Raw genomic sequence first — 24,013 nt, 5'->3', positions numbered from 1 at the left:
TATACTATTTAAGAAGAGCACATTTCTTGTTAGGACATAAAAGAAATATTATGATTACAGTGACAGTGATCAGTGACATACTTTTAGTTCACTCATCACCCATGGAAAAAAATGTGCTTTGGAATAGCATATTTTGGAAACCCAGGCATTTAAATGTTAGTATGTTATATTGTGCCTTGGGGCTGAATCAGCAAATTTCAATTTAGACTATTGTATGAATCAAATTGTTGATTCAGCTTAACAGGTGCAATAAGTAGCAGTCCAACTTCCCTGTCTCAGCATTCCTCTTATGTAGTTTCTAAGAAACATTTCCTGTTGCTATATAGTTGCATGTCTTGGAAGGGATCTTGGAGGTCTCCTAGTCTAACCCTAAACCACTTCAGATAAATGGTTGTCCAATATCTTCTTAAAAACTTCCAGTGTTGAAGTAACACAAGTCATTCCAAATATTAATTGTTTTAACTGTCAGGAAATTTCTACTTAGTTTCAGGTTGCTCCTCTCCTTCATTAGGTTCTATCGAGTATTCTATGTGCTAAAAGAAACATTTTATACACAATGTAGGTTTTATGGTTGGTGCATGTTTTCCAAACGTTTTCTCCCTTTGATATATTCCTATATCAGCAAGTATCCTACCTCATACACCAGTGATGGCGAACCTATGGCATGGGTGCTGCAGATGGCATACCGAGCCATATCTGCTGGCACGCAAGCTGTTGCCCTAGCTCAGCTCCAACCTGCATGTGTGGACCGGCCAGGTGATTTTTGGCTCACACAGAGGCCCTGGGAGGGCATTTTTGGCTTCCAGAGAGCCTCCAGGAGGGGAGGGCGTTTTTACCATCCCCAGGCTCCAGGGAAGCCTTTGAAGCCTGGGGAGGGAGAAACACGAGCCTACTGGGCCCACCAGAGGTTGGGAAAGAGGCTGTTTCCAGCCTCCAGAGAGCCTCTGGGGAGTGGGGGAAGCTGTTTTTGCACTCCCCAGGCATTGAATTTTGGGTGTAGGCACTTGCACATGCGCAAAAGCATACACGCATGCTCTTTTGGCATCCAAGGAAAAAAAGGTTCGCCATCACTGTCATACACTGAGAAACAAACAGCAATTTCTCAGGATTAAATAATGAGGATGTAGATGTGCTAATCTTTCCTATGTGCTTATGTTTTGTTTTACCTATGAGCATATAGATCGCTATAGACAGTAAATGTCTGCCATTCAACTGTTTTATGTCCTCTATCTTAACTGATCCTAGGAAAGCTTCGTCTCATAAAGCAAGATACAGTTAAATGAAATCACGCATTGAGTATTTATCTGTCTATTTGCTATGGATTTGTATATAAGACATTTGGGGCAAAATCAACGAGCTACTAAAAATATGAATTCTGATGTTGTGACTGAATTAAGAGTGGAAAAATCATCTAGAGAAGTACATAGTAAGATATTTTTGGCACTTTCTTAATTTTCTAAAGCAGAAGTGGAGCCATAGTTTACTAGCTGAATATGTGATTTCCATGCAAAACACCCCAGATTCAATTTCTAGCATCTCCAAACTGAGCTGGGGGTGGGGGTGGATCTCTTCCCAGCAACCTTGGAGAACAGCTGCCAGCCATTAACTACCTTGGATTAGATGGACCATTGGCAGCTTTCCATGTGCCTAATTTGGCATCTAACAGCCAAAGGAGGAGGGAATTGCTTAGTAAACAGCTGGATTTCTTTGCATCTTTCCCCAAATTTAAAGCTTCTACTGGCAATATAAGAAGAAGAAGAGACTTGTCTATTTTCTAATTTAAAGTAGCTAATAACACTGAATAAATAATGACACCATTGGGTTTGAGTAGGGAAATTGGTGATGAAAGAAGGTTAAATCCCCACTTTGCAGACTGAACTGGTCTATAGTCTTGGATATTCCACATTGTGTTCAGTTTGGTCTTAGATTAATTACTTAAATGTAGTAAATGATTGGATATTCCATAGGCTGAATTTTAAAACAACAGTAGTGCACTAATTATGTTTGGAGCAAGGTTTAGAATGCAAAAGTAATATAGTTATACTATATTTTGGAAACCCAGCATCTGCAGTTGGCTTATTGATTGTAATCTAATTGCTAAGAACTGCATTGTATCAAGCCTCATTAATCTGAAAACTGAAATTATCTACAAGGCAATGAAACAACAACAACAACAACTGGATACCTGCCTAACATGCTTAAATGGACTGTGTATTTGCAATGGTAATTTACCACTCAGGGAAGGCTATTCCTACTGATGCCGGCTAGAGACATTTCTCTGCATTTCAGTTCTACATGTTGTCATTCAATCTGATAAAAGGCAATTTGCATTCAAAATTGTTTTGAGAGAGTAGAGAAATTTGGAAACACTTTATAGTTAGAGTAGAATTTTGCATTGATTTAGCAAGAAGATGGCTCTGTATCTGTTGTCCTTTATTTTGTCCTTGTCTCTTCATCAGTTTATATCAGCCTCTGTTCTTCTCACACTTCCAGTAAATCCTAAAGGAAGTTATCATGGTGGAATAGCTATGATTAGGCTTTTTCAGTAATGATATTCTCAGACAAATTTGAAGAAATTGTCTCTCCAATATCTTTGCCCACAAGTTTGGAAAAGATTTTGGACAGGATGATTGGCCTATCTTTAATATCTACCATCTCAAAGAGCAAATGGATGAATCATGCAGGTAGTTAGGAGAATGATAAAAGAGCCACATTTTAAAAATATGTGATGAGAATTGTTTTTAAATGTCAGGAAAGATAGGACTTTTCTATTTCTACTTTCAAAATAAATTAATCTGTCTGGGCATTTGATTTGGCAAGGTAGGATGATAGAATCTCACCAGTTGACCTAGATTTAGACATGGTGTGGTTCTGCATGCAAGTACAACAAACAACTGAAATCAATAAGGATGCTACCAAAACGCATAATGAATCCATTGCTGGGTGAGTTTTGCCCTTTTTGATTAGAAAATATGAATGCATGCGGAAACCAAGCATATTGTAATTAACGAAGATCGTGATGGTTTAATATATGAGTGGGACAGTGGCCTAGAGGTGGAGCTTTTGTCTTACAATCAGGAGACTGTGAGCTCAATCCTAGATAGAGGCAGATATTTCTCTATCTGGGCACGTTGAGAATATATCTGCTGGATATTTTATTTATTGATTTATTTTGTCAACCATGTATTAGATAACAGATATAAATATAAATATAATTATGAATACAAGAAATGGATATGAATAAAATGGAATGTTAGGAAAGGGACAGTAGACACACTGGTGCACTTAATGTATACCCTTTAAGACCTTTTAGGAATGGGGTGAGGTTGACAATAGACAGTTTAAGGTTAAAGTTTGGGGGGTTTGGGGAAGAAACCCCAGAATCAGGTAGTGCATTCCAGGCATTGACAATTCTGTTACTGTAGTCATATTTTCTGCAACCAAGTTTGGAGTGGTTTACCATAGGTTTGCATCTATTATGTGCTTCTATATTGTTGTGGTTGAAGCTGAAGTGACAGTGAGGACATTGTAGCAGATAATTTTATGTGCTACACTTAGGTCATATTGTAGTCAGTGGAGAGAGGCGGCATACAAATCTAATAATCTAAGTTATCTAAGCCTAAAAGTTCAATTCTGGTGGTATAAGATATTTTGTTTCAAGCAGAAGAGTGGAGGATTCTTCTCGTGAAATATTTCTGGACCCACTCAATTATGTTAATGTCTATTATGCAGTGCGGGTTCCAGACAAATGAGCTATATTCAAGGATTGGTCTAGCAAAAATTTTGTATGCTCCACATTGGCAATAGGATAGGAAGTAAACACTCAGCTCCATTCAGTTGCCCAGATTCTACCCTGCAAGGATTTTTGGAGTTCTTAAAAGATGATGATAATGAAGATGATTATGATGATGATGTATTAATGATGATGGAGATGTGCATTTATGAAACTATAACAAAATTATAATAAATGGAAAAGGATATAGAATGTTCAAACCCTCCCTCAGATTGTAATTCCCTAAGTAGTACATTATTTAGTTTACACCTAAAGCTAGCTCTAATAACCTTGGAGCATAGGCTATTATCAGGAGTATAGGCTAACTTCATATTCAGTGTTGCCAGCTGAGGTACATAGTCTTTAGCAGAAGCAATAATCAACCTATGTTTACAGAAAGCAAAATATATAGAATCAGTTCTTCAGGAGATAATGGAGCACACTATGTTACAGATTATGGCTAGGTTTTAGATAACTGCTTAGACCACATCTTCCTTTTGTACTAGGGGTAGGAAAAACAATTTAATTCAGATAGTGTCCTTTGCACTGATGAGATTGATGACATTCTTCAATGAACCTGTAGTAAAGGGTGGTGGTGAATAGAATAGAATAGAATAGAATAGAATAGAATTCTTTATTGGCCACGTGTGATTGGACACACAAGGAATTTGTCATTGGTGCATATGCTATCAGTGTGCATAAAAGAAAAGATACATTTGTGAAGAATCATGAGATTTAACACTGTCTTAATGATTGCATTTGATTTTGGAAATTTGATTTGTTCCAGCTGCAGAGAATTCTAGACACATTCCACAAATTGTTCTTGTTTGATAGACTTTTATGCACTTTAATATTCTGTTTATTCAATTCATTTTCTTGCATAATAGCATTTTTCTTATATGTTCTCCCCTCAGTAGCTCAGGGAAAGAAAGCTATTTATATATATGGAGGAGAGAACAACAAAGTGAATCTTCAACATGGCTTTCATTTATTCAGAAAGCACCTTCATTTTATATATTAAAACATTTGACTTAAACTGCTATTGTTTATAATATTTAAGAATTTTTTTGAAAGGGAGCTTATGTCAAGTCAACATGCCTCATTTTTATTATAATTGCTGATTTATGTTAAGTACTTGGTAAATAAATGTTGTTTTACCATTTCTGACTGAAAGTGCACACTTTCACCCACTTTACAATACATTAAATTGAATAAATTGCCATATTAAATTCAATCCACAGATGATCCTCAAATTACAGGGATTTGTGTCAAAATAAATATGTACAAATGTAGAAAGACACAGATAAATTCAATGCTTTGTATTCAGCTGATCTGATTCTTGCTTTTGAACAAACAAAAATCATAACTGCAAGGCATAACATTAGCCACCAGAATGTTTTCAAAGTGATTTGGGAAAACAGATTTCCCATTTCTGTAGAAAATGCACAAATGATGGGTAAATATGATTTTTTCTTTTGTACAAAAATCTGTGCAAAATAATATATATTGGGTAAACATGTGTCAATATAGAATACATTTTGTAACTTTTTTCATTTTTAAGCAATTTACTGGAAATAAATAATGTAAAACGAACATGGTCTATTTTTATAGTGATCTGTATATCCTAATTCTATTACGAAGAGGAAGAAAATTGGAAGCAATATTAATACCAAAAAAAATTGCAATATGCCCTAGCCCCTTAAAAAAAAATCAGTTCTAGCGAAGTCAGTGGTAAATTATTTCTCCACAGTAGGCTGTTGGGTTCGCTCTGTTATTTCTCTGTCTTATGACTAGTTATCCCTTCCATGTCCTCCCGGTAGGACTGCACATTCCCCATGGAGTGCTACCACCACTGCAGCAGGGAATACCCAGGAATCAGTTGAGGAGGTTTGCCGTGTGGCCATCTGGTCTATAGACTAGATGTTTTTACCTCCAAAGAGGCAGCTGCAGGGTGTTACAAAAGGTGGTACTGGACAGGCTGGTTCTAGCCAGACTTAGACAACCCTCCCAAGAGGTGGACTACTTTAGCATGTCCCATTCTTGTAGGCTACCTCCACCTACTATGGAGAAGTGGCATTGGGACTGATACACCCTTTCTTGTAGGGTTGAGCTAACCTCCAAGTTGCTCCCATACTTTGTCTGGCCACTGAATTTCTGGTTCGCATTCTCTGTTGTACATGAATGATTTATGGTTTGCATTCTCTGATTGTATATGAATTATTTGTTAATAAATTTTTTAGTTGTTTTGAAGATTGCACGCAGAGTCTGACTTACATGGAGGTAATATTTATATTTTTTCAAACTCAGTCCTGATTGGCTAAGGGTGGTGTCTTTTTCCATTCTTGGAGATTAGTTCCACCCTACAAGAAAGGGCATATCAGGTAAGTCCCAACGCCCCTTCTCCCTGCTACAATAGCTAAACAGGAAATATTTTCAAGCTTTTGCTTTTCACGTTGTTTTCCTACTGAGAGATTTGAACCAGAACATTCCAGTCCTTTTTTCTGTTTGTTTCAGGTCATCATAATTCCAGCAATGTCCAATTCTTTCCTTTGTAATACCTTAGATCAATTTGGTCCCCTTTTACACTGTTTGATAAATTTGTGCCATTCTGGCATACTTGTTTGAAAGGAAGCATTTCTGAAGGCAATAGAATTTATCTGCAAACTGAAGCCTTTCTGTAGATGTCGTGACCTACCTGCCCTACTATTTCGGATGTGACATTAAGCAGTGGAATAAGAAGTGTGACTGCTTGGTGCTTCATGTTCCTCATGCTGTGACATCCAAAGGGCATTTTTCCATCTCCTTTAACATAAATATATTAACTTTTCTTCTTTTTGATACAAGGAACAAAAAATCAAGGGCAATCGCAAAGTTTAGAGCTTGGCCACCTACCACTGACAACAAAAGGCTTATGCCTTCAATGCAGAGCTATCATTAATCAATTTAGTGCATCTGCATAATTATTTGAATCCCAAGTGACTTTTGATACTAAAGTTTATCTCCAGCTATGCTATATTACTTGTGTTCTGGTATCTGGTACTGTCCTTCAAACATTACATGCAAAGCAATTAACAAACTGCTCTATGACTCCACTCACATCCCATAGATTCTACTTTGCCACAAATTATGTTTATGATTGTTTTGTGATGCATTAGAAGAATGTTTCTGAATCTTGGAAATATTAAGATGAGTGGCTGGGGAATTCAGGGAGTTGATGTCCACAGATCTAAAATTTGCCAACATTGAAAAACACTCTTGTATCTTCCAGGACAGTGGCCAAATTGTGGGAAATGAGTTGGAATACTGATCTCCTATCTTCTCCTTTGACCTTTCAACATGGGGCAAGAAAATTGTAGGAAGAAAATGTAAAGTTGTTTACTCCCCTTGAACATTCTGTATCAATTATTAATATTCCAAAAGCACCTCAACTCTGCAGGTTTATTATTATAAGAACCAAGAACCAATCAACCATAAGTGAGGATAGATGTCTTAGTCAGTTTTGGTCAGGAAATGAAAGCAAAAACTAAATGGAATTGATATTATTCTGCAAATACATTTGATTAGATTTTATACAACCAGTCAAATCCAGTCCCATCATTAATTTTAGCTTCTTTGGGCGCTTCTAAGATCAAAGTTCTGCTTAAGGGAGGAAAAAAATGGTAGCATCATTTTTTTTCCCCAGAAGCAGAACCCAGCTCTTAGAAGTGCCCAAAGAAACTAAAATTTATATCAACAGTTAAGCCAGCATTTCAAGTGGTTGACATTAAAATGGTTGGAAATTATTCAGTAGCCCTAAATTGGAGATAGAGGACAATTTAGATTAGGACATCTCTTGGAACTCCTTAATACTCTTTTATTTTATTTTCAGGTCTATGCTCATTTTATAAGATTGAAGGATAAAACATAGAGAGGGGTAAATAAAAGCTAAACAGAGGATAAAAATCAGTTCTTTTTTTAAAAAAAAGGTAACACTTCATTTTTAATCCTAGCATACAACCTTTCTGTAAAGACAAACAGAACAATATATGGCTAGGAAGATACAAGTAACCTGAGGTCAGAACAAAGCCTCTCTTTGCATTTATGATGTAGAAGAAAAGAGGAATAATGTTATAACTAGATAAGACATCAGTGACAGCTGAAAGAGCTTACTCCAGATGCAGGGATGAACAAAAAAGTCTTACAAGATTTCCTACAAGTAGAAACATTGGCAGAAGAATTTTAATACTTTTTATGAAGTAATGTTAGTCTTACCTGTCCAATTCTTGAATTCTCACACACGTAAGTCTCATAATATTCTGCAAATTCTGGTGCATATTCATTTGCATCAAGAACTTTAATATAAACATTTACTTCTGACATTTGTTTTGGGTTTACTAAATCACAAGAAAAAAACACACACAATAGAATGGAAAGTCAACAGCTTTTTCTCCACCATTACAAATTCTCTCTTTTTCTCTGTCTCTTCAAAAATCATTTCTAAGGAATATTGTGATGTTTAGTTTAGATTTTAATAAAAAGTATTACATACAAGACTATATTCTACATTAATCATAATAAAAACAATAAAGTATTTTGCATGTTATTTTTTTGTATATCATGCTATAAATCTTTTCAATATGATAATATAAGAAATGATTCATAAATGATCTAATACAATCTTGGCAACCACAAATATTAGTTCAGGCATATACTTTTTTGATTATTGCTATAATATAGTTTATAGAAATTAAACAGCAAATTAAAAAATTCATATTTCTTCATAAGTTCAAAAATTAAGGAATGAATGAATGAAGGAAGGAAGGAAGGAAGGAAGGAAGGAAGGAAGGAAGGAAGGAAGGAAGTTTTGTAAATAATTGAGTGCATATATGTTAAATTCAAATCCTTTTGCACAGATGGGTTTTTACTTAAGGCATTCAGAAAAGCACTATATAGCAGTGAATTGCCCTATATTTAAATTAGCTTAATTATCAAGATGATTTGTGAGCTGTAAGCTAGACAAATGTGTAAAGCCACATTTTTCCCTTAATTACTTAAGTGAATTAAAGCACAATATGGTACAATTTGTTCTGATATATATTCAATTAAATTCAGTGGAGCTAGAAAGTAGACCTTTCTTACTGCAAAAAATATTTTAAAATTGCAGCCGTTACCTTCTTCTAAGACACCTTTTTATTAGTGAATGATTAAATAAATAGTAAAGTAAAATATTTAATTATTCATTAAAACAAAGCTGAAAGAGTTTCTGGAAATAATTTCAACAGCTGTCTCTGAGAATTTTCCATTATGCCAATGTGCTATAAAGTCTACGGAGAGGGACGGCATACAAATCTAATAAATAAATAAATGCATAAAATATTATCAGAAATTTGGATAAATAATTTATTTTGACAATTTATGTAGCATAGCATGGAAGCTAATATGATATGGAGAATGATTGTGTAATAAATCTGTTATTATTTTAAACAAAATATTTTAGGTATTTGGTACAGCATTTCTTATTGCCCTGTTTAACTATTTTAAAACCACTGTTCTGTCACTGGTTGGTAAGATAACTAATATGCAATTAATGTGGCTTATTTTAAAGAATTGGAATATATGATTACTAAAATTAATTCACCATTGATAAAACTCTGCAAAAAAGAGGTATGAAATGCAAGTTTCAAATATAATATACATTTAATTTTTGAATATGTTTATTCCTCCCCCACCCATTTCACCAAAATTACGTTTCACATCCCTATATTTCTTTTTTTCTTTTCAGTTAAAGTTCATTTACAATAACTTATAATTAATAAAGTTAATTTATAATATGTAAAGAGCCGGGGTGGTGCAGCAGATAGACTGCTGTACTGCAGGCCACTGAAGCTGACTGTAGATCTGAAGGTCAGCGGTTCAAATCTCATCCCCGGCTCAACGTTGACTCAGCCTTCCATCCTTCTGAGGTGGATAAAATGAGGACCTGGATTGTGGGGGCAATATGCTTGCTCTGTTAAAAAGTGCTATTGCTAACATATTGTAAGCCGCCCTGAGTCTAAAGAGAAGGGCGGCATAAAAATCAAATAAATAAATAGATAGATAGATAGATAGATAGATAGATAGATAGATAGATAGATAGATAGATAGATAGATAAATAAATAAATAAATAAATAAAAGACAAAGTGTGGTACAATTATAGCAATTATCTTTCTCACTCCAAAAATTCACTTCCCAGATGATTAAGCAATTCATTTAATATATGGATACTTATAAGCATCAGGGCATTTGTTTGGGACAAATATGCATTTGTGTAAAACTGAGGAGATCCAATATATTTTTAATTTTGTTTTCATCATGTATACTTGGAATTTTGAATAGATAATTCAAATAATATGTCTCAAATAGGCAATTCAGGTATTGTTACTTGAAAAGATAATTTAGGTAATAATTTAAGTATTTAACTCTTGCAATAATTTATTTATTAGATTTGTATGCCGCCCCTCTCCGTATAATACAAACAAGTTAAATAAACAGGGAAATTTGTTAAAATGTGATCAACAAATTTAATGAAAATAGTAAATAATATAGATGTAGGATAGAGAAGTAGGATGTACGTGTGTATGTATATACAGTATATGTAAAGCTAGAAGAAATAATATTGTGAAGTGTAAATATATCTGGAAATGAAATAGTTGCAAAAGTAGTTAGTATTTACTTCATTTGTTTATATTTCATGTATTTTGTATATCTTGTTTATATGTGGTCTGTTTATAACTAAAAAACTCAATAAAGATTAACAAAAAGAAGAATTAAGCAGATATTGTTTAGTTCTAATTCTAAGTTTTAAATAAAGAAAAAGCAAGAAATAAAATCTGACTTATACAAGGTGACTTACAAAGAAATACATAGATTAGTCCAGTGTTTCCCAACCTTTTTTGAGCCGCGGAACATTATTCACATTTTCAAAATCCTGGGGAACATTGAGCGGGGGGGGGGGGGGGGGGGGGCGCAAAAAAGTTTGGACAAAAAAAATCTCTCTTCCTCCCTTTCGCTCTATTTCTCTCTCCCTCCCTCTTTCTCTCCATCCCTTTCTTTCTCCCTTCCTTCCTCTCTCTTTTGCTCTTTCTCTCTCCCTCCTTCCCCCCTCTTGCTGTCTCTTTCTTTCTTTCCTTTCTTTCTCTCTCTCATTCTGTCTCTCTTGCTATCTCTTTCTTTCTCTCTTCCTTCCTTCCTGTCTTTTGCTTTCTCTCTCCCTCCTTCCCCCCTCTTGCTGTCTCTTTCTTTCTTTCTCCTCTCTCTCTCTCATTCTGTCTCTCTTGCTATCTCTTTCTGTCTCTTCCTTTCCTTCTCTCTCTTGTTCTCTCTCTTCCTTTCTTCTCAGCGGAGGCCGGCAAAGCTTTTTCTGGGTAGGCTGGCTGGGGGATAGGGCGCGCGCACGCACGCACGCACCCCTGACGTTCCAAAGAACCTTCTCCGACCTCCGCTGTGAGAAGGTTTTCTCCGAGCGCTCGCCACCGTTGCAGCCACCACTGCGGGAGGAGCTGGAGAAAGGGGCAGATCGGGCGGGCGGGCGGGCAGGTGTCAGCGGTGAGAAGCCAGGGGCGCGAGGGGAGCAGAGGCACTGGGGGGGTGGGGGCAGCCGCGGAGCCGGCTTCCGCACTTTCATCGCTCCCCACCCCAAACTCCAACGCCCAGCTCCTTACGCGGAACGGAAGAATTAAGCTCTCCTTTTTCCTGCCTTCCTCCTTTGCGGCCCAGCAGGTTTGCGCCGGCAGCACCCCGCCCAGCTGGAGCTTCCCTAGAAGCTTCACGGCACACCTGCCCGTGTCTCGCGGCACACTAGTGTGCCGTGGCACACCCGTTGGGAAACACTGGATTAGTCAATTTGCAACTTGCATTGGAATTTAAGATAACACCAACATGAGAACTATATATAGTCAATGCTTATCAATTCCAACTCTATTTATTTGCTAATCAAATTTACATAGCCACTCATCTCACTGAAGGAGAATCTGGTCAGTGCATAACAATAGATTACAAAGCAAGAAAATAAAAAGAGGAAAAAAAGTATAAAAACCTATAGATATCCTAACAAAAATGCAACCCGTCATTGAAGGATATAAAAATACCTATCTCAACAAGAACACTTCCAGTTCATAGGAGGCCCAAGCCTGATCACAGAATCAGTTCTTAAGAACCTTTCAGAATATCAATAGGAATGGGGCTATATAGAAGTATAACTGAATGTGCCCTCATTTTCAGAATTTATTTTTTGACTGGAGTTCAGATTAAATGATGGGTAATTTCATACCACTAATAAAGAATAAAGCAAAATTAACTTTATTAGTCCATAAACTAATAAAGAAGTATCTTAAATTAACCATAGTCAAATATAATATAAGCTCTTCTATCTAGAGGATAATTTTATATCCTGCAATATACCAATGTAAGCTACCCTGTGTCTCTGAAGAAAGGCAACCTAGAAATCAAATAAGTAAGTAAGTAAGTAAGTAAGTAAGTAAGTAAGTAAGTAAGTAAGTAAGTAAGTAAGTAAAATGTGGATTATTTCCATTATTTAGTGACTATTTGAAGTTAAAATGGCACTGAAAAAAATGACTTAGGACATTTTCCAGAGTGGTGACTTGCAGAATGCATATTGTCATGTGATTTACATTTGGATGCTCGACAAGTGGTTCATATTCATGGCAGTTGTAATTACCTGGGGTCATGTGATCCTCTTTTGTGACTTTCTGACAAGCAAAGTCAATGGGGAAGCCAGATTCGCTTAACAATCGAGTTACTAATTTAACAGCTGCAGTGATTTATTTAACAAATGTGGCAAGAAAAGTAATAAAATGGGGCAAAATTTACTTAACAAATTCCTCACTTAGCAACATACTGTAGGTTCTGAGCTCAATTGTAGTTGTACATTGAAGACTAACTGTATTACATTTTTTTTCTTTTAAATTGATCAAAGAAAATAAAAATTTCTCTTTTCTTAGAGTTACCTTAGTGTTACCTTTTTAAGCAAGCAACAAAGAAACAAGAATTCTCAACCTTAAAAGATGAACCCTTTATGAAAATAATGACTATAAAAATATATTGATGAAGGGATAGTTAAATAAATCAGATTGATTATCGTAAATGCATGAGCCAAGTTCCAGTCCTTTTTTACAGACAAAGTAGGGTTGGATTTCACCATCCATGCTACCATCTCGACTATTTGGCAACCTTTCCTGCAGATGCCCCTGCATGATGCACAATTGTGACCGGTACCTTAAATCTCCTACTCACTTGATTCTATGGCAGTAACAGTTAGGTTGTGCCAAATCCATTTCTCTCGGTCCAGAGGTCCAGTTATACTAATTGTTCCATTGTGGGCATTAATACTGAAAAATGTCTTAGAATGCTTGTCGTGGGCAATAGAATATCTGTACACAAAAGGTTTAAAAAAAGAGAAGAAAGAGGAAGAATGAGTTTCTGAGAACAGGAATACAAAAAAAATCCTTCATAAAGAAGAATGTATAAACTATTGTCAGTCAAGGAAACAGAATTGTGTAGCCATGAATATGGATATATGTGCTTTGGCTATTCAGAAATCATGAAAAATGAACAGTGATAAACATTTAAAATTCACCGCTGCCAAGATCAAAGCCCCTCTTTTTATGCGCTGAAATATGTTCATACCTGTATTAGACTGAAGCAAATCTAAAATGCATTATTCATTCTTCTTTCACAGACAGGCTCCCAGCAGGTGAAGGACTCGATTAAAAAGAGACAGTGAAGTGCCACTTGTGAAGTGACTCACACTGGCAACTAAGTTGGGCTACAGCAGTGCATTTTTATTGTGGCTGCTTTGAAACAATGTCAAAGGAAAAAAAATACTAAGAGGAGAAAGGCAAAAGAACAACTACCACTTCTATTAAAGATAAAGGATAGAAAAACCTTGAAACAGGGAGAACAAAACCGATAGATTTATTTTCACATACTTATGACCCATTTATTTTGCTTAGTTTAGCTTTCCTTTCTTCCCCACCTCTCAGAGCAGGAAACTTTATGAAAGTTTCTTTTTTCCCCCCTAAATCCCAATGAAGCAAGTGATACCATGCAAGCAGGAAATTTATCTATAATCTCCATTCCTATAAAATAACTACATGTCTTAGGTTCAGATATACAGCACCCAAAGGCCTACAACAATGATCTTGGGGAGTAATCTTCAATGGCAGCAAAAAAACACCTAATAATATTATGTCCAGTCATATCTATATCCAGGCATATTTTAAGATGGAGGAAGGTGCCAATGGTAAAACATTTTATATAGGTTTTCCTTGTAGGATATTGCTAGAGTTAGTTTGTAGTTTGTGTTCCAAATTTTTTCCCATTCACCTTCCAGAAATGCATGCCAGCCTGCTTGGAGATCAAAACCTTCTAGAGTTAGTAGTCTGGTAGTAGTCATATTTTAAGATTTAGGGTATACCTGATTGGACTGTCAATATCATCAGGATCTCTGGCACTCACAGTTCCCACAAATGAGCCATTCAAGTTGTCTTCGGCAACCTCCATAAAGAATTCCTCTAATACAAAAACTGGAGGTTCATCAGCATCCTTCACTATGATCCTGAGAATAGTTTCATCTTCAAGCTTAGCGTCTTTGTCGAGGAAGCGCTTTTCAACATGCCGGTTAATGCCTTTAACTTTTATTTTGTAGGCCCTTTGGCTTTCATAATCAACTGTCTATAAAAAGAAGAAAAGCCGGTACTGAGAAATTAACAATAAGCAGGTAATTAAGAAACATTGCTTCAGTTTCACAGGGAATGTTTTCAAAATAGGCATGTTATCTATTTAATTTTTCTCCCCTGAGAGGAACAAAATGTTAGTGTAATCCTCATGTGCATACATTTACAGTTACCTTTCTTACTAGTTGGTTTTGGTCGTATAGGTTATTGTATGGTGTTTCATCCTGTCCAGGGATCTGACACTTTCTCTGGGTTTCCCATACAAGGGAAAAAGAATGATCATGAATAAATTCCTCCAATGTTTCCCAGCCAGAAAGCATGGGGAGAAAAGGAAGAAGCAGAATTGTGGAGAGATGGATGAGTTCTGGAATGGAATGGAATAGCTACCGCCATCTTGCCATGGCCAACTTTCAGACACCATTTTGCCACAACCAACTCATTGTGGCCACCAACTCTTAGTGTGGCCATCTCAACACAGTCAATTTACTGTGGATAACTTGCTGTGAGACAATTCCATGTTGTGGCCTAGAGGTGGGGGTCTTGCCTCACAATCAGGAGGTTGTGAGTTTGATCCTAGGTATGGGCAGATATAGGGGCTTCTGCTTGGGGGTTGGACTAGATGACCTGTAAAGCCCCTTCCAACTCTGTTAATCTGTTAAATCCGCCCTGTTAAGGATAACTTAACAATAAATAAATGTTGTCTGCCACTGTTTCTTCAACATTATTTCGACTGACAAAAAATGGAAATAATGTAGAAGCAAGTAACATTTACTGGATTGAGTTGTGCTATGAGGATTGTTCAGTGAGGAGTTGTCCTACAGCAGGATGGCTATGGTGAGATGATCACAGAGACTTGTCTTAGATCCCTTCTGGGGGGAGACAGCAGAACATATAGCCTTTGCAAGAAATAGTTATGATTAATCCATAAAAACAGAAGCATAGTGGTTGCTTCCCTTTACAGCCATTTCATCCTGGGCTGTTGAATTGGGACATTATGTCTTGTATTGATTTCATTTATCTTTCTTCCAGTTGATCTAATGGTGGTCTGTAAAAATTACTCTTAGTACTCTTGGTCATTGTTTCTTACTCTTCTTTTCTAGCATACCTTGGCCCATCCTTGAACTTCTAATCTGGCATCCTTTTGATTTCTGCCCTTTCTGTGTCCAGTGTACCACAACCTTTTAAAGTACTTCAGTAGCAACACAAACATATCAGAAGGAAGTTAAACAATTGCAGTGAATGCTATTCCTTTACTTCTAAGAATCTAGACCATCAGTTCTCTGTTTCCCCAAAGTTTCTATCGGCCTACAGTGGAATGAAGGAATAATCTGTCTTTTGAACTGATACACTAAAATAAGTATTGAGTGGGAACACTATAGAATATATGAAAAGAGTGTCAAAGCATGCCTCTGTGGAAATGTTTTGGAAAGCAAAGGAAAAGAATGGGGACTATTGAGAAGAAAACAGTTCCTAAAAGAAAAAAAAGGTAGACCCTGGGAGACCCACTCAATAGAGTAAAGTGACCAGATTACTACCTTGTTAAAGCGGGACACCATTTTGGGGGTGGGGGTTGGGGGTTGGAGAACACAGACGGATGGACAGCAGTGTGAGCCCAAACTCATGTAGGCTTCAATCGGGGCCCTGTTGTAAAGCAACCCATCAACCTTCCAGAAGAGGAGCAGATCCCTTCACCTGAAACCAGCTTGCAAAAAGCATTGATGCTTAGGTGAAACAATCACTGGTAGCAGTGTTCCCTCTAATTTTTGGGGGGTGGGTGGGCGGAAAAGTATAGTGTCTGAGCGGCAGTCCCTTCAGGACTGGGCGGCACAGAAATAATAAATAACTAAATAACAACTAAACAACTAAACAACTAAACAACTAAACAACTAAACAACTAAACAACTAAACAACTAAACAACTAAACAACTAAACAACTAAACAACTAAACAACTAAACAACTAAACAACTAAACAACTAAACAACTAAACAACTAAACAAACAAACAAACAAACAAACAAACAAATAAATAAATAAATAACCCACCCTCTTTTGCCTCAGAGAATTTCAAAATAAAATACTGTACTGTGTGTCTATAACAGTGACCTCATAGTAGGGCAACTCTATCAATATCAAAATGCCACTTAAATAGTTGAGCTAATTTCAAACTAGATTTTGATTTTCTTTCTCTCTTCCTTACTCTCATTCTTTTTCTTTCTCTTTTCCTTCCTCTCTTTTTTCTATCTGTTTCTCTCTCTTCCTCTCTTCCTCTCTCTCTCCTTCCCTCTCACTCTTTCCCTCTCGGCTTCTGGGCAGGTTTGGAAAACTCTGAGTTGATGATGATTTTTAAGTGAGCGATTGCTCACTGCTCAGCTTAGAGGGAACTATGACTGGGAGTGAGGGGGGAAAAAACAAACAAACTCAGAGGTCATATTGGTTGTTCACTGAACTTACGAGAGAGAGAGATTGGCACTCGTTTAGTAGAGCTTCAGCTGCTTTCACGAGATCTGTGCTGGTGGAGGAGGAAGGAACCGAGTGAGGAGGAGGAGGAGGAGCCAGAGCCATCAGCCCATGCCATTCCATCTGCAGTGCTGGGAAGAGCTGCTCGGCATCAGTCTTTTTTTACGGTCCAGCCCCCCTTGCTCGGGAAGCACCCTCAGAGCTCAGAGCTTCCTCCTCACAGCCAAACCTTTGGATATCGGATGTCGGAGGTGGTGCTCCTCCCGGCCAACGTCTCCAAGCCCAAGAGCATTGCGGATTGGCCCAACCCTTCCCCTTTGCTTAAGGTGACCAGAGTCCCGTTTTTTAATAATTGAGACTTTTTGAAAACACGGTGGGACAAATTGCCCAAAAGCAGGACTGTCCCGCCGAAAGCAGGACATCTGGTCACCTTACAATAAAGGCCATCTGTTAAGGCTTGCCTTTTTTATACAGATTAGAAGGCTGAAATGTAGGGACAGACCAATCATAACTTGAACAAGCCATAGTCTGAGCACTAATCCAATTTCATTGCCAAACCACTACAAACCAGACTGGAATTTTAAAAGCAACATGGAAAGTAAGTAGTGCTGCAGTTCAAAATTAGACTTAATCAAGACTGTTTGAAAGAGTTATTTCAAGTTAAGCCAAGAGAACACATTTCTTGAGACAATCTGAAGCCATCAGAGTTTAGCACAGAATATTTAACTTTCTCAGTCAAAAGAGATTAACACTGTTTCGAGGCATGCAACAAATAAACTTCCCATTTTATGAATACATTATATTGATTGTGCTAATGTAGGATGAAATTTTGGAAAAGAGGACAGAACAGATTTTAGATGTATTACAACTTCTTTCCATCTGAACTTATAATGAATAAAGCTGTTTGATTTTTCCCCCTGTTGTCCCTATTTGTAATATAACAGATCACACCTCACCTTGTTCAATATGACAATTCCTTCTTGGGTGTCATTATTAATAATGATGCAAATGATATGAGAGTTATCTTCTTCTATTATATAATCCATAGCTGCATTGTCTCCTATGTCACTGTCATTTGCCATTATTTTGCCAAGAATGGTGCCCACGGGAGCTGCCTCGGATACATTCATTTCATAGCGCTCTTAAAGAAAAGGCAATTATCAGTACAAGCCTGATTAAATGTTCATTGTTCATTTGACAGCAACAAAATGTAAATCGTGAGTCTTTCTGAGAATCACATTGTTATGTAAAGAAGTGTTGTAACAAATATTTCTTTGTTTGGGCTATTAGCCATTATTGTCTTTAATAGCTTTTTACTGTTTAATTTAACCATTCTTGAATTTCAAAAGAAGTAGCTGTATAGAATTTTTAAAAAAGCATTGCAATATAGAACTGTTAAGTCTCTTGTGTCTGAAGTTTTCCCTTTTAACCTGACACATTTATATCCTTGTTTATAATTAGAATAACACCAGTGAACAGTAGAACATCAAAATATATCAAGGTTCTTAAATTTGAATACCAATCAATTAAAAAATCCATTTTCCAAAGCAGATAAAATGAAGATAATTCAACCAACTATTTTTCTGTTATATCCATAGTTTTGTCAACTTTTTAAAATTGTCTTATATCAAGAAATTGCTCTTCTTCCCCCTTCTCTGGAAGCTTTTTTCATGTATCAATCATATTGGTAATGCTTCTGCTACCAGAACATGAGATGCCCTCAAAAGCCTTTTCTCCCCTTTCTTTTATCTGATTCTTTTTTCTCTATTTTCTTTTCCTAATTGGGAAATGAAAGTCCTGGTCTTCTGATGTGTCTCCTTTGTTCAGAGCATCCAATAATAAATACAAAAATAACAACCACAAAATCCAATATACGTATTAAAATAAAAACAAAGAAATACATTAAAGCAACTACAGTCAGATTTCATTACATAAAAGTCTTCTGCTCTTACATATGCAAATCAAGATTCTTCTCAACTGTTTTATTCAAATTACCTTATAAATGTACTCATAACAAATTAAGAACAGAGGCTCTTTCTCTACCCTTTCATTAGTTCATCATTTGATTTTGTTGCCTATTTCTTTTTAACTTAATTTCAAAATGGAATTTTGCAGATAACTGGGTGCCACCATTTAAAGAAATTTATGTAACATGACTGCTCTTAATACTGAGTCATGTCTGGGGAAGTTTATGGGAACTCTTCTGAGTTAGCTTGGAAACTAACACTACAAATTTGACATCCTATCTCTGTTTTAAGTCAAGGAGTGTTTTCATTTTCTTAAATTAAAAATCCATTGGATTGCTACAAACTGCTCTGCTTTCCCTGTTATTCCATATTGGTTTATTACTTCACTACTTTATCTTCCTAGGATTTTTGTCCTTAGATAGCTATAATTTCAACATATATTGTGTATATCATGTAGCCAAACCTGAGTAGTTGTATGGTACTCATTCAATAAAGGAAGACAGAAAAAAGAAATAGATTTAAAGATGAAGCAGAGAGGAAAATAATTCTTTCTGGAAGAATTGTGAGCTTCCAAGATTTTTTTATACATGACAATTTGGTGTAACATTAGCATAAAATAAATGGCATTTTGTAAATTAAAGTTAGAGGGAGATTATTATGGTTTATTTAAATTTACTACATGCTCAACTCCAATTGAGTTTTTAATGTTTTTAGAGATAGATGATGGTAAACAAATAGCAATAGCACTTAGACTTATATACCACTTCACAGTGCTTGTAGTGGTTTACAGAGTCAGCATATTGCCCCCAACAACCTGGGTCCTCTTACTACAATCTATTCTGTTTTATTGTTTTACTGTCTTTACAGTTTTATGATGGTTTTATTTATTGGTTTTATTGCCAGCAATTGGTAATTGGTTATTGTTGTGAGCCTTCCAGATGTGCTTAAGATGCATATTTTTAAATAAATAGCCAGTCAATCAGTCTTGGCTCCCATCTATTGAACCAATATGTTTTGTATGAAGTGGGGAAAACTCAGGTGATATACTTTCGTTTTTAACAAGATACATTTTTGTTTTTAACAAGATACATGCTACCTGGGAAAGATAGACTGTCTCTCCGTTTTATTTATATTCTGGTAGGTTGTACTACCATGACCTACTTTATCTAAACTTCTTCTAAAAAATGATTAAGAAATTTCAGGTAGAACATCATAAGGGTTGCTTTCTCAATCCCAGTGCTAATTTCAACTTGAAATGTTGGGTGAGGTACTTTCATTTGTAGTAGGCTTAGTTGCCAGTAGAGGTTCTTCTCAGTTATTGTAAGAGAGACAGATTGGCAATAACAAGCTTATAAAATGCATGGATGGACATTTATGTATTATCCAATATATAGCCAATATATATTGAGCTTAGAAGCATCTTCAGGTCATTTTTCTCATCAGAATAAATCTCTAAATCCACTTGTTTCCCCTTAAACTGCATTCTTCACTGATTTACTATTGGTTTTAATGGAAATGTTTAGCATTTATAGCTTGTATTGATTATATTGATTCATTTGAAATATGATTATAATTTAAATGTTTCATTCTTAAACATATTCCAGTGCATAAATAAAAAAGTAACTTCCCAATTTCCTTATCCACTTATTATTATTATGGTTGGTTGCAGAGTCGGCCAAATGTTTAGACTAGATTTGGCAGTTTTATCTACCCTATCAAATTCTTCCCAAGGACCTGGAATAGGCAGATGCTGTTGTTTGATGGTCTTAAGTGGTACCTCGAGATACGAGTTTAATTCGTTCCGGACCTGGGCTCTTAAGTCGAGCAGCTCTTATCTCGAACGACTTTTCCCCATAGGAATTAATGTAAATAATTTTAATTGGTTCCAGCCCTCAAAAAACTCACAAAGTTAGTCTAAATTATGCAGAAAGACATGTTTTTAATGAAGAAATGTACATGTACATATAAATGAATAATGAAGTTTCTTTCACTTAACTTGTAAACTTTCTTAAACTTTTAAATTTACATATGTTCAACTTCTCTGCCACCCAATCCTGTAGGACAGAGGTCCCCAACCCTTTTTGCACCAGGGACCGGCTTTAAGCGATCAAGAGAGGAATGGGTGAATGAATGGACGGAGGGTGGGAAGGAAGGAAGGAAAGAGGGAAGGGACAGTAACAGAGGAAGGAAGCAAGGAAACTTATGAAAGGGGAGAGTAAGAGAGGAATGAGTGAAGGGAGGGAGGGAGGGAAGAAGGTGGGAAGGAGAAAGAAAAGAAGAAATAGAGGAAGGGAAGGTAAAAGAGAGAAAGAAAAAGAGCAAGAAAGAAAGTGCAAGCACCCCCCCGAGCCCCCCAGGCCGGCTGCAACCTTTTAAAACACGCGCGCCGCTTCGCAGCTGTCTCCTGAAGCCGAACGCGGAAGTTAGCGTTTGGCTTCAGGAGACAGCTCCTTGGCGCTTGTATCTCGAATTTGGGCTTGTAAGTAGAACAAAAATATCTCTCCCCTCCCAGCTCTTATCTCGAGTTGCTCTTAAGTAGAGCAGCTCTTATGTCGGGGTTCCACTGTATTGTTATAGGATGTAAGCTGTTCCAAGAAAGCTGCGTTTTGCAATTCACTGATGGTGATATTGTCAATGGGAATGGTGTTCAGATGGTGCTACAGATGTTTTCGGATTACACCCAAGGCACTATCACTATTACTACTATCTTTGCTTTCTTTTGCTACAAATGCTGATATCTACCTGTATTTTCAGGCCTTTGTATACTGCTATTTTCTTGAAGTCTTTCTCGCTATTTGGCTGTCTCAAGATACTGCCATGTCGAATAACCAATCTTTCTTATTGATAATTGTTAAGTTTAGGGTTATGTGGCAGGGGCTTGTCTGTTTGAATTTTAAAGTCCCAGAGTATTTTAACTTCTTCATTTTCTATTATTTGGTCTAACTACCCATCACTTCTTGCTTGAAGACAATATAAAAGTTATTCTAATATAAAAGTTATTCCAGAAATTATTGTTACATAGTACTTATGTATTGTAAGCCGCCCCGAATCCAATAAAATAATAATAAAACAACAAAACGAAACGAAACGAAACGAAACAAAACAATACAATACAATACAATACAATACAATACAATACCATACAATACCATACAATAAAATAAAATACAATAAATAAAATAAAATAAAGTAAAGTAAAGTAAAGTAAAGTAAAATAAAATAAAATAAAATAAAATAAAATAAAATAAAATAAAATAATAAATAATAAATAAATTTATTTATCAGTACTAAGAATACAATATTTATGCATGAGTATTCAAATGGTAAAAAATGATGAAATACATTCAACTTACTATGCTGAAAACGAGGAGGATTGTCATTAACATCAGAAAGATTAATAGTCACTGTTGTTGTACCTGAAGGTCCACCAATTTGTTCAACCGTAGCTTTGATAACAACAAAATACTTATCTTGGGTTTCTCTGTCCCCTGGATAAGCTGTTCTAACCACACCTATAAAATATAGAAGGAGCAGAGAACAGCCATTTTCTGACAAACAATAAACTAAGAGCATAACTTTTACATTGAATTTACAAAAGAAATTTGACAAAACTTGGATGAATTTTGTGAGAAGGAATTTAAAAAAAATTCTCTGACATTATTTGAATGGACTAACGATTAAAGTTAGAATTAAAAAGGAAGAATAGAAAGATTTTTATTTATTTATATTTATTATTAGAGTTGGAAGCAACCTTGCAGGTCATCTAGTCCAACCCCAGGCTCAAGCAGGAGACCCTACACCACCCTTGACAGATGGCAGTCCAATCTCTTTTTAAAAGTGTCAAGTGTGGAGATGTTCACAACCTCTATTGGCAAGCTGTTCCACTGGTTGACTGCTCTCACTGTCACAAAGTTCTTCCTTATTTCCAGGTTGAATCTCTCCTTGGTCAGTTTCCATCCATTGCTCCTAGTATGACTCTCTTGAGCCCTTGAAAATAGTGTGATCCCCTCCTCTCTGTGGCAGCTCTTCAAGTATTTGAAGACTGCTATCATGTCTCTTCTGAACCTCCTCTTCGCTAGACTATCCATGCCCAGTTCCTTGCAACTTTTCCCTGTATGTTTTGGTTTCTATCCCCTTGATCATTCTGTTTGCTCTTTTCTGTACTTTCTCTAGAATTTCAATGTCCTTTATATAGTATGGTGGCCAAAATTGATTGCAGTACTCTACATGTGGTTTAACTCGGGCATTATAGACTGATATTAGTATCTCCCTAGTCTTAGAGTGTATCCCTCTGTTGATGCAGTTTAAGATTATGTTGGCTTTTTTAGCCACTGCTGCACATTGCTGGCTCATGTTTAGCTGGTTATCCACCAAGACTCCGAGATCTCTTTCACAGTCGTTACTATTGAGTGTGACTTCGCCCAGTTTGTATCTGTGTTTTAGGTTTTTCTTAGCTAGGTATAGGATTTTACTTTTCTCAATGTTAAACTTCATTTTGTTAGTTTGAGCCCACAGTAATAGGGCTCAAACTAACAATTTTCTTAAAGTTATTCTGAGCATATGCAGAAGCCTAGTTCCCAGCATTGTGCATGCAGTCGCTATCTTGTTTTCGGCTTTTTAAAATTATTATTTTCAATTAATTTTTTCTTCTTCTGAGTATATGCAGAAGGTGAGTTCTCGACACTGTGCATGCCATCTTGTTTTTGGCTTTTGGGGGCGGGACTTTTTTCAGATTTTTCAGCAGTGTGCATGTGTGTGTGTGCTGTGTGTGGCCACAAGGCATGCCCACATGACACATGAGAAAGTGAATGGGTAGCGAGACAAGTTAGGACCCACTCCTAACCTGGGGTTAGGACAAGAAACAATGGGTTAAAACTAATCAAGGAGAGAAGCAACCTAGAACTAAGAAATTTCCTGACTTTTAGAACAATTAATCAGTGGAACAACTTATCTCCAGAAGTTGTAAAAGCTCCAACACTGGAAGTTTTTAAGAAGATATGGGATAACCATTTATCTCAAGTGATGTACAGTTTCCTTCCAAGGCAGGGGGTTGGAGTAAAGACCTCCAAGGTCCCTTCCAACTCATTCTGAAACCAGTTTAGTT

General features: G+C 36.4%; 1 protein-coding gene across 1 annotated transcript in view; it reads right to left on the bottom strand.

Annotated features, from left to right (window-relative positions):
• LOC139165900 (cadherin-19-like) overlaps nt 1–24,013 on the bottom strand; it is a 44,310-nt gene that overhangs the window by 7,678 nt on the left and 12,619 nt on the right. The window contains exons 4-8 of the mRNA XM_070749140.1: nt 22,263–22,421; nt 17,899–18,083; nt 14,227–14,483; nt 13,044–13,180; nt 8,024–8,145 (exon numbers count right to left, since the gene is read on the bottom strand). Of these exons, the coding sequence (XP_070605241.1) occupies nt 8,024–8,145; nt 13,044–13,180; nt 14,227–14,483; nt 17,899–18,083; nt 22,263–22,421 (860 nt within the window). The remainder of the gene's footprint in view (nt 1–8,023; nt 8,146–13,043; nt 13,181–14,226; nt 14,484–17,898; nt 18,084–22,262; nt 22,422–24,013) is intronic.

This window comes from Erythrolamprus reginae, chromosome 3 (assembly GCF_031021105.1).
Source record: "Erythrolamprus reginae isolate rEryReg1 chromosome 3, rEryReg1.hap1, whole genome shotgun sequence".
Taxonomy (NCBI): domain Eukaryota; kingdom Metazoa; phylum Chordata; class Lepidosauria; order Squamata; family Dipsadidae; genus Erythrolamprus; species Erythrolamprus reginae.
This window is presented reverse-complemented; position numbering and strand designations above follow the sequence as displayed.